Source organism: Pleurodeles waltl, chromosome 6, assembly GCF_031143425.1.
Source record: "Pleurodeles waltl isolate 20211129_DDA chromosome 6, aPleWal1.hap1.20221129, whole genome shotgun sequence".
NCBI classification, from domain to species: domain Eukaryota; kingdom Metazoa; phylum Chordata; class Amphibia; order Caudata; family Salamandridae; genus Pleurodeles; species Pleurodeles waltl.
In genome coordinates, this window is record NC_090445.1 from 652,183,974 (window position 1) to 652,196,064 (window position 12,091).

At 37.3% G+C, this 12,091-nt stretch overlaps 1 protein-coding gene across 5 annotated transcripts in view; it reads right to left on the reverse strand.

Moving 5' to 3' along the window:
* The window catches only part of PPFIA4 (PTPRF interacting protein alpha 4), a 3,105,259-nt gene that overhangs the window by 901,815 nt on the left and 2,191,353 nt on the right, over nt 1–12,091 (reverse strand). For all 5 annotated transcript variants that reach the window (XM_069239004.1, XM_069239005.1, XM_069239003.1 and 2 more), the window contains one exon: nt 3,737–3,799. In XM_069239004.1, the coding sequence (XP_069095105.1) occupies nt 3,737–3,799 (63 nt within the window). The remainder of the gene's footprint in view (nt 1–3,736; nt 3,800–12,091) is intronic.

Below are 12,091 nucleotides of genomic sequence, written 5' to 3' on the forward strand. Positions count from 1 at the left end.
GGCCACAGGGACTACATTGACCAAGATGGTGAAAATAGGCCTTGAGAAAGAGTAGCTCAGGTGGGAGTTAGCAATGCTGTTCTGGACACACAGCTGCCAGAGGATTTAGACAGGAGGTGAACATGGATGTGGGAGGGTAATTTAAGGCATCGAAGATTGAAGTGATTATACATATGGACATTGTGTATGACTGTACGGTGTTGTTCTGGCATAGTGTTCACCTGCCCTTATTGGGTAACAGGTTGTATTTCGAGAAATTGTTTGAAGTAATGGACAAATTGGTGGTGTAGGCAGGATGAACACTTTGGGGAATAGTTTTTTTTCTGGTGCCAGTTTGAGGGCTCAAATAAAGAGATTTAGTTATTCAGGCAAAGGGAGGAGTAGGAAGAGCAGAAGAGGGAGACCCTAGAGGTAAATCTCTATATTAGATGTGGGGTTTATTTAGGGGATGATTGAAGTGGTATTCATTTTTAGAAATCTGTGTGTAGGTCATATTATATTGTGCAGCATAGCTGAAGGTTGTAAATGTGAGCTCCACTTTCTCCCAATTAATAACCAGCCTTTTACATAACAACAAGTAAGTCTGTGTTACTTCATTTCCCAAAGCAGGCCTCAGGCAGAAGGCAGTGGGAGTGAAGGAATGGACTTGGCGTAATTCCACCGCTACACTGATTATTCTTCATTCACCGTGATATAAAATAAAGGCCCTTTTTGGCAGTGGGTTGGACAAACAAGTTGGGTTTCTTCTAAGTAGATATCTTGGTCACTTGGAGCATGGACATGAGAGCTCAAAGAAAGAGGTTTGGTTAACAGGCAACGAGAAGAATAGGAGGAGAAGGGGGAGAAAGAATGAAAGGGCAATCTAGAGGTAAGTGGGTATGTAAGTGGGTATGTCAGGGGTGGGATTTGTTTATGTCTCTTTTTGGAGCAGGCAGACCGGCTGAGCAAGCGAAAGCATTAAGAGGGTGGTGAAAGAGTATGTGGGTGGTAAAACACAAAGTTTTTTGAGAGGTGGTAAGTAAGTTAAGGGAGAGATTTGGCTGGAAGAGGAGAATTCCTTGTTAGTGCATTTTGTAGGACATATTAGATTATGCGGAATTGCTGATGCTGTAGGTGTGAAATGGGGATTTATATTTGTGTAAATTGATATAGTGAATTGTATTTAAAACAGGTTTGCTATGACTTTTTAAATTACCTTTTAGTGGGTTTTGTTAATCAGGCCTCTCTTAGGCTTCAACACCATCTTGTTCAAAATGGATGTGTCCTCCTGCATGTTCAGTTTATTATTAATGGAGCACACAGTCAAGCAGAATCGTGTTTCTTTATTTCTACTGATGTTCTTGCTTTTCTCAAAGAAAAATCTCTCAACATGGACACAATAATATTGCAGTTACCCAAGGTCTTTCCACTTGTTCACTGTACTGTATTCATTCACAAGAGCTAATTGTTGGTTTTGTAACTAACTTGAACTGCCATCTCCCGATAACATTAGCAGACAGCGGGCAGAATCAACGTTCATATAGTGGGATAATGCTTAGCGGGTAAGGAAATATGAGGTTTAATAGAAATGATTTGAGTTGATAAAACTGTAATTTGCAAACACCACAATGAATCAGCAGTTTAGGTTCTGTGCTATAAAAATATTTTCTATATAAACCTTTAAATGTGGAAGTGAGCTAGAACTTTTCTGAGACATTTCTGCTGCTACAATGGATGCTGTTAGATTTCTTATTGATTTTTCTGGTCATTTGGGACTTAGAATTTCCCTGATTTTGCTCTTTATTGACATATCTCTGAGAGTGTTTATGGCAAACTCTTTCCATCTTACCCTTGTCATTGGGCTTTACATTGACTCTGAACTCCTTGTCTTTAACATCTCCATTCATCCTACTTATTGTGCTAAGAGTATTATGTTTCCACACCTTCTTAGACACAGTCACTCCCTTATGTCCTAGAACAGATCAAATCATTCTGCTAAGCAATTTCAGTATGCAGGATGATAATCCTGGCCCCGCTTTTACTCAGAATTGAATTACCTTCTGTTCTGCCCTTAATCTTCAAAAATTAGTGCTCTGCCCACTGATTCTACTAGAACAACCTTTCACTATTATTTACACAAATCACCTAAGCCAAATTCTCCTGTATTATTAATTGAAACACAAGCGTTTAACCTCCTCTAGAGTCCTCTCACTCTTCTTTGACCTAGTCGTCAATTTCTGTAACAATCTCTTGAATACCTAGACCACTGTAGATTTAGACTCCCCTATACATATGATACCCTGTAACTCCTGGGGTAATACTTCTTAGGTCCTTTGGCATACCCTGGATGTCAATGCTGCTGTAAGACTTTGCATATTACTTGAACATCTGTGGAGGATCTTATAATCCTACACTTATAAAGAAATGTAAAGACAAGAAATCCGCAAATACACTAAACAAATTTGATTAGTCCAGTCTCACTACTATCATTCCCACTTTGAGAATTCCAAGACCTCTACCAAACTGGGGTTCTCTGTATTCACGTCTACTCACTGCCACAAGAAATTATCTTATTAAACATCATATATTTCTTCTGCTTTGTCTTTGGGGTCCTCTCTACCTATAACAAGGCTCGCTACTTCCTTCTGCCCACCTCTAAGACATTGTACAAGACATTGTTAGCTGCAGGTTAAGTCTCAAAAGATTGGAAAAAAAGCAGACGTTATTTCTCTGCTGAAGAAACCTGCTTCTGGAACCAAAGACCCAAATACCGCCTCCTCTTTACTCTCATCTTCCCATCAAAGGTAACTGAATCCCTTGTGAACCAACAACTCTCATTATCTTGAATTTCACAACATCCTTTCTACATTTCAGCCTAGCTTTCATCCTTATCATAGCATTGAAACAGCTCTAATTTTTTCAACTCGTGCTATCATCAAATAATACATGCTGATGGTTCTTCCTCAGTTATCGTATTATATCTTTTCTCAGTCTTGGACAGAATAGATCATTTCAATCTCATCCACAGTCTTAAACTTACTGGCATAAAAGATTTAGCTTTGAATTGACTTTTGCACATGCTTACTGGGTTAATCCCATCCTTAAAACCTGTCCACTGTGGGGTTCCTCTGGGATAATTTATTATGTTGTCTCTCTTGCTGCCTACGTTCAATTTTCTAGTTGACATTTTATGGCTATGCTAATGACATGAAAACAGTTGTGTACCACAGAATTTACCTTCAGTTCCATCACCTTTATTCAAAGACAGTATGTCAAATGGATGAATGTCTACACAATGCATATAAATACTGCCAAACAGAAATTCTCATTTGGTAACAGCTCCCTGTGGCCCCCTTCTTGGAGACCAGAGGACCTTGCACGTATCTTCTCCCATAGATAAGGTTCACATATTTTCCACTAAATTTTCTTTCACTGCTTCATTAGCAAACCTATCAGCACATGTTTCCTGCTTATGACAGCTGTGCATGGTGCCTTTCCTGCCTGGACACCTCCTCAGTTTTCCAGTCCACCATTGAAACAACAGAAAATCTATATTTTTCCAATGTAATTCCTACTTGTTCAAGGTTGACATCAGCCAGCATCAGGACATCCTATTGCTTGGTATCAAGGCACTCTCAAAATTATTATATCACATAACATCAATGTTGCTTTAAAGCATTCACATCTTCAGTTTATAACAAAGTGCACATAAAATGAAAATTCAGGCGTAAAGAAAAAGAAATAACTTTGCACTCACTGTTTTTGTAGAAGCCGTCAAGTTCTCCATTTCTTCATGTGTCACCCAGACATTGCCAGACGACTGGAGGAAAAAGTTAGAAAATAAAGATCAGAGTTAAAACAGAGCAACAGGGTAATGTTAAGCAAACCCAATACAAATGATCCAAAAACAACTAAAGGAGTAATTTAGCTAAAGCTACTGAAAGAAACAAAGTACATTTTAATTATAGACTATAAGAAAAGATGCATGTCCTGTAAGGTCAGGGGTTTACATGGCTTTGGGAAATGACTCCCAAGGGAACGTCTATTCCTAAAAAGAGGTAATCCACGGTCAGATAGATTAGGGTTTTAAATTATTTTCTTATCCCTACATGTCATTTCCTCTAACCTTAATCCAAGGAGATTCTTAATTTTGCCTATGTGCACAGGCTTGCAGGGTCTGAATTATCTGATTAACGTATCACTTAAACACAGTGTAATAAGGTGAAGCATTTCTTCTGTGATTCTAACTATGTGAGTTTTCAAAGGACTGGTTAGAATTGGCCGTGCTCTCTGTGCATATCAATGGAATTATGGATGCTTCTAGGTATGATAGAATTATTTCATTTTTGGATTGGTTTCTAAGGCTTTTGCCAGAGAGCTTTAGGGGCATTTTTAAGAGAAAACTAGCAGGTTGTGGGTGGAACTCACGGAGTTTCCCTCTGAGGAAATCTGCAGAACTACATAAAACTCTGCGAGATTCCTCAGAGTCTCACCAACTTGTAGAAAATATGCTTGTAGTGTTGCAATGCAGCACTAGTAGCTCAAACAGTGATGAAAAATCAATACAAGCGGCACCAGGCAATGCGCTAGAGAGCCTGGATATTCCAGCTGATTTCGCCACAGCTTGAGTAGATGATCTACTTGAGTGGTAGCAAATCTGCTTGAGAAGCAGACTTCTGACAGCGACCACTCGTGATCACCTGCATTAGAAAATCATGCTAGAGGATGCCAAATCTGACTCAATAGCTCAAATTTCTGGAGTTTTACAGCAAAATAATACAGTCATGCAGCGATTGGCAGAATTTTGGCCAGGATTCTATTTTAGAAGAGTAATTCAGAGTCACCAAACTCTGCGGGTGAAATGAAACATTACTCCCACCCATAAAAATCAGTACAAGAAAAATCTAAGAAAACTGGTAAGAAATTGCAAGAATAATTGTATCCAATATATGTTGTGGAGGTTATTTAGGTAAGATTTATCTGTCATTCAAAGAATGTACAAATGCATTTGAATAGGTGACTTTTGTCAAAATAAAGAAGCTGTTGTAAATTCATCAGGAATAATGTTAATAATGATTCTGCTAAAGTTCAGTTTCACGCTTCCACTCCATAACTTTATGACCTGCCTAACCATTTAGTATAATAAAATGTAATGTGAAGTTTACTATGTCTAATTTGTATCACTAGTTTTTGGCCTACATGGAATTGGTAATACATTTTTAAATTTTGCTGGATCATTTGAATACATCTGTCTCAGCGTCTCCTAAAAATTAGAGTGTTTACATCTACTCACTGTTGTATGAGGGCAATGCTTAGTTAATATTGGCCCTGCTGGGTTAGTGAGGATCTTTTTCAAGATGAGATACTATACTATACTAGGCACTTGTAAACTGAATGGCTATGTAACAGGCCTCCCAGCACAAAAATATGAGTGTAAATAACTTTAATAAGATCAAATTAGATAGTTGGTGGAAATGACGATTGCTCCATCAGACGTTTTAAGCCTATTTCTCATTTTATTTTTTTAGTCAATGTAGTTAATGGGAGGAACATTTAGAAACGTTGAAGATTTGCATGCAGCCAGAATGGAAGTACCTTTATAGAAATGTCCTTTGGAGTATGTGGGTTTTACCATTCTACACCAATGCGGTTGGCCCCCAAACTTACATTGGAATGTCAACAGGGGCAGACAGGCAAAATGATTGCTAGATAAAGTGTGATTGTGATAAAGGATTGTTGAACTTACCTGTGTGCCCTAAGTTAACCAATTCAGCAGAAGCCATTGAATTTACCCATTTAGTTGATTGGCTTCAATCATATATCATGATTGAAGGCAAAGACATATGAAGAAGAGGGATATCATAGCCTACTTGATTATTATGATTAGTTGAAATGTGGGCGCACTGTACATGTGAATGCTGTTTTACATAAAAATGTTCAAGCACAAATCACAAAATAAGTATTAAAACAAGGGTACCACGAGACTCCTTTCATGGCATATTCCATCAAAGAAAACCTGTATGTGACACACTTGCTGTTATGAATTAAAAAACAGAAACCTTTCAAATTGCAAATCAATTGTTTTCTAGTTTACCCATTAGTTTAGTGTAACTATGAACAACGGTGAAGAAAGTGCAAAGCTAAAAAATGAAAGCTAAATGAATTGTACAATCTGATACACCTATATACATTCAGAGATGTACCCTTTTCCAACATGATTATAAATCCAATCTGAAAATTGATTTCTCTAAAGGAATGGCTGTTAGGCGGTATCAATGTTTCAGCCCAACCAATCAGTTAAATGAGTCAAATCAGGGCAACAGTGCCATCTTTCACATGAGCCTCAAACATGTGGTCAATGCCTTCTCAAGCCGATGGGCCAACCTAGAGAGTAATAGCCCAAGATCGCATTGGTGATAGGAATAAATGCTCAAGTCTTCACTGTTTAGAAGCCAAACCCCAATAATCATCTGAAAGACAATATTTATTCACCCCAATATTTTGCCAAATTGATTCAGCTCCAGTGCCTCCATTTGATCTGCACTCCTCATTAGGTATACCCAATTTTACAGACTACAAACAAAATAAAATATTGGCAGAGTAGGAAACGGAGTCTTAGATAAAAAATAATGCAAAAATGAAATTAATACAGAATAGTTCAATTGCGGTACAGAGAAAATACAGTGTAATGACATGAAGGCCTAAAACAGAAGTAGAGATAAATGCAAAATCACAAAACTTAATAATCCCTAGTTAGTAAAAATTCTAATAGTCAAACTCATAAGGAGTACTGACAGCATCACATTACCAAGTTTAAAAGCAAAAGAGGAGCATGGCCATTCACCTGTGAGGAAATCGGTAAAATAATAAAACCTGCCTCCAAAGACAAAACACCCAAAGGTTTTATGGACAAATAACACAAGCTATTTTGCCAATTTAACATGCTATGATCATAGCTATGTTCACACTGGAAAACCATAAAAAACAATGTAATTCTCTAAATATTTATCACTAACTTATGGCTACATATTGGCTTAACAGCAGCACACTAACTGGGAAGGGGAATGAGCAGGAGGAAGTTGAGTAGAACACCAGAAACTGTATCAATTTTTAAAATAGTGATGTATTATACAAAATGTGGCACGACTATTCATTACATTATTTTACACTTCTAGGTGACCAAGGTAACTCGGTCTAAGTGCAACATCATTAGTTCATTGGTTTTGACTCTATGCATTAATACAAACACTAATAATCAGATACTTTTCATACAATATTAGCATATTTTGCATATTTTCCCTTCTGATTAGTTTTCATAATCAATGAAAACTCCAATATTAGCTTTATTAATCAAGTATTAGTCTTTGAAGTCTTTAGATTTTTAGTTCTCTGAACATCCTCCTCCATTCATCCTATCTCTTGGAACTTTCGGTTTCGATATTCATCCGGTTTAAAATAGTCCTCTGCCCCCTTTTCTGAGAATTTGTACCACATGGTTTCTCTTCTTTCTCATTACCATATCCATTCATTGTATACTTATTAATTTCAATAAGAACAACAAAGACAATTGCACATATCAACATTAGTATTATTAGTGTTAGAACAGCTTGCAGAACTCCATCATCAACTTTACTTAGCCCCTGACCTATTCTCACAAAACTACTCCCTACTGTCTTTATCCAGGATCGTACAGTTTCCCAGAATGGCTCTTCTCATGACATAATGTAAGGCATCAGATTAATTATTTTAGTAATATATGAGCCAAGCACTTCACTATAAGAAGGAACATAAGTACATAACTCTTCTTTGCCCCAATTACTTTACAGACTTGGCCCTCTTTGCCAAAATAATGTTTAAGGCGAGGTGGTTCAACATTACCATTGCTGTAATTTCCAATATCTCTACATTGATCAGCATAAAAAACACTACTGTACCCGTAGTAAGTCTACCCACAACTCTAGACACATGTCTAATCTTTACATCATTCATCACTATTCCTATAGGAGGAATAACAGGCCCCAATATATCCAAAATCACTTGTCCAAAATGTCTCTTCATTCTCCTCAAAATGTGTTCCTCGTTCAATTCTTCCACAATAGATTCTAAGAAAAACCAATGCTAAATAGTATTAACCCACACAATTCTTTGGAAAACTGAAATAAGCAGTAATAAATTCTCTGCATAATAGGTTATCTCCCTGTTAGAAATTCCATAACTTCATAAGCTTGGTCACATCTGCTTTCTCAGTACTCATAGGTGGCCCGTTCCCCAGCCGGTTTAGGAAGAAAAGTGCACTTGAAACACATACTAACCTGCCTAATGTCAACATACACTCTGGTCATTCTTGTGTACCTATGATCTCTAAAATACTTACTAAATGCCTTTTGTGTACTGGTAACTCTTGCCCTAATCCCTTATGGTTAATCTTCATAGCAGCATTACTTGTTATATGTTCTGAAGCATTTCCCACAGAAAACAGGCCAACAAAAATCACTAATATCAAAACTAAAAATGTAATCTCTAAAATCTTATAGCAAACACTCTATCCCATTTTCACGTTACAGCCCAAAAACAAAAAGCAAAAACAAAAATTCTTGTTAATAAAAATCACATTTTTAAAATATTTTGTTATAGCGCAGGCAGGAACAAAAATAAAAAGCAAAATATCAAGTTTAGTTCTCAATTTTCTCCAGCTTCATTCTCAGTTCTTGTTTATATGAAAAATCAAACTCAACTCAACCAAATTGGCTAATAACTTTGTCTCTGCATGTGATCTCTATTCAGTCCTTTTAAACTATAGGCAGCATTCCCCTGTCTTTTCATGGTCTTCTTCAAAACATAATATTTCCAAGTGTCTATTTCCACTTAAATTTAATTCTTCTCTGTGTCAAACACTAGATCTTGGTTATTCTCATAGTAACCATGGCACTTGTTCAGGGAAACGTATCATCCTCTGATATTGTAGCCAAATATCCTACTCTGGTGAGACGTACTTCGGTTAAGGAACTCTCTTTCTCACCGATGCTTGTAACAGTTGATGTTTCACTCTCATCAGTCTCCCAATCTGACTTCTTTCTCACCTCATAATCTGGCTCACAGTGTTCCTGCTTGCAAGTTCTCTTCCTAGAAATGTCCTCATCCATTGTTTTTCAGTGACAGTCTTTAGTTCTCAGCTTTGCTGAAAACTTCAACTCTCACTTGATCTTATATTTTGTTCAGGCTTTCTTTCCTCAGTTCTTTGTACAGCAAATCTTCTTCTTCCAAAGGGGGTCTTTTCAACTCTGATTTTCAGTTGGAACTTGTCAAATTTATTATTTTGGTCAGAGTCTACTTCTTGCTGCCACCCATGCTTTTCACTGTTGCACTGCAACAGCCCTTCACTCCGATCTGTTTGTGGACTTCTAGAGTTTCAAGTTCTTCATGTGAACTCACACTCACTTTAATCTGTTACTTTAGATTCTGCTTTGGATTTTTAACATGATTTTCAACTTGATCTTGAATTTACACCAGTTACAAAAGTTTCTTCACTAAACGTTTTTCCATTCCCCACCCCCAGATATGCGCTGCAAACTATCCTAGACTCTCACTCAGACTGTCACTTTGTTCTGCAATTTGTGCACCTTGATTATCAGCTTCTTTTTCCTCTTCCATGGTTACAACTGCTCTAACTTTCTTTGTGTGAGCAGCGAGGATTAACTGGAGCAAACCTGCACACTTGACTGCACTATTGGTGGTCAGAATTACTTGGTGAGTGCAACTCCTCTGTTCATCTAAACACCCCATGCAGACATGTTTGAGGCTGAAAATCCAGTCCCCTGCATTCAGACTGTGGCATGGAGTATCTTTGGAGTCTTCTGTGACTGCATCTACCTGACAAGAGACAGATGTTTCCATATCAGCCAGGCCTTCGCAATAATCCAAAACAGTATCATCAGTTATTGAAACGAATGTAGCTAAAGGTACATGTGTAAATCTCACAATCTCACATATCACAATTGTATCGGGAGATAAACCTGTCTGCCTGTTTGGAGTCCTTCTCAAACTCATCAATAGAAGGAGAAGTGGATCAGACCATTTCAGTCAGTTTGAGGCACAGACCTTTGTCAGTTTTTATTGAGGGTACTATTTGCTTTCTTCACCACACTGGAGAATTGAGGTTGGCCACTGCAGTGGAATCTTTGCTTGATCTCTAAAGCTGTACAAATTATCTCTAGAACTTAATTCTTGAAGTGAGGGCCTCGATCAGTCTCAAAAGAGCTCAGGAGGCTAAGTCATGGTACCAACAGTTTGGGTCCTGCAAGGCCATCTGCTCTCCGAGTGGGAAATGCCTCGACTCAAGGTCATTGAATGATGAATAAATGATCCCTGTTACAGAGATGAATTAAAATCATAGCAAGAAAACATATGAGCCACAAAGATTAACAAATGAAATACAAAAAAACTCAATGCTAACATTCTAACTGTTCACAGGCTTAAAAGGTTATGTGGCAAAAGGAAATTACAATCATGCCACCAAAAGTACCTAAAGTGAAACTGTACCATCAAATGCACAAGTTTCTTTAATGAAAAACTCAATGCTAACATTCTGTATCTTCATGGGCTACAATGACAATGTACCAAAAAGACCCAAAATGCAATTGTGCCATCAAATACATAAATTAATTGAACAGGACCATCACTGATAAAATTCATTCTCTCATCTAAATAGGATCAAATGTAGAGTGTGATTGTGGCATTACATGCACGATCAATCATAATAAAATTAGCTTTGGCATAAACGATTATGTCACAGTCAGGATTTAAAGTGCTATTTTTCACTCCACTGGCCAAGGTTGCTTAAAATAATGTGGGACCCTCTGCTGTACATATAGCCTATGGAACAACTTAATATGCAGTTTTTTACTTAAGTCTTCAGTATCCTGCTTAACTGATAGGAGTTTAGCCCGCTTATGTACTAGTTTAGAAAATAGTTTAACTGGAAACTCCTTCAACCAGAGGTCCCTAGCTTCTGGTTCTTACACAGCCCTTTCCCAATAAAAGAACTAACTTTATTTATCATTGTCAAAAGCTAAAACTTTGGACTGAACTGCCAGGAATAAGTTAACAAATAGTGGGCCAATAAGCAACCTTCAGTCCCTTGATTTTAAAGATTTTCCCTGAGGTGACCCATTTGGACCTAACTCTTATCTTTACCCACATATTTGAATAGAGACCAATGATTGCCTTTAAAAAGGGTTGCAGAATGCCCCATTCATTAAGGTTTACCCAGGATTTACTCCTACTGTCATTGTCACAGGCTGCAATGAAGTCAATAAAAACTGCATAAAGCAATCTCGCTTTACTTGTCTGGGTATTCACTACAAGTGTTGGGAGCACAAGTAGGTTATCCTACAGACTTTAACAAATGCTGTTTGAAGAAAGGAATTTGTTTTTATTGCAAAGTGCAGTTTGCCTGCAATCTCATAATTGGGCCCTCTGATTTGCTAATGTGATTCATAACAGTCTTTTTATCCGATTTGTTTAGGTGGCAAACTAAAAATCTATTATATATATTTTCAGCAACACTGAAATCCTGTATTTTACAAATACCTCTTAAATACCCAGATTAAGCTATTTCTAACTATATGGGTTTGATTATGCAAATAATTACACATGAGATGCAATATCTAATTAGGTAGAATATATTTTTGATCTTTACTTACATATAAATCCTGATAATCCTTTTGTAACCCAGTTTCCTCCATTTTATTCTTTCATCATCACATGCATCTTGCACATCTATCAAATAAGTCTGCAAAATATTCATAAATAAACAGTTTACTTTGTTTGAACTCTGTGTAACACAACCATCTGCGAAATTTCTAACTTTATTTCTCTGAGTGATTGTTCCTCCCTGCAAGGCACAATGCCTTGCCTTTTGGTTAGCATACTTGTTTCCTAATGTTACCAAATCCTTGCCAGCCTTATGGGCTTGAAACTTTAGAAGTGCCACTTATTTTGGTTTGTGAATTGCGTCTAACAAATCCAATGTGTACAGTTTGTTTTTAACTGGAGCACCTAAAGTTTTCATGAACAATCTTTGTGACCAGAGCTTTACCATAGTCATGCACAA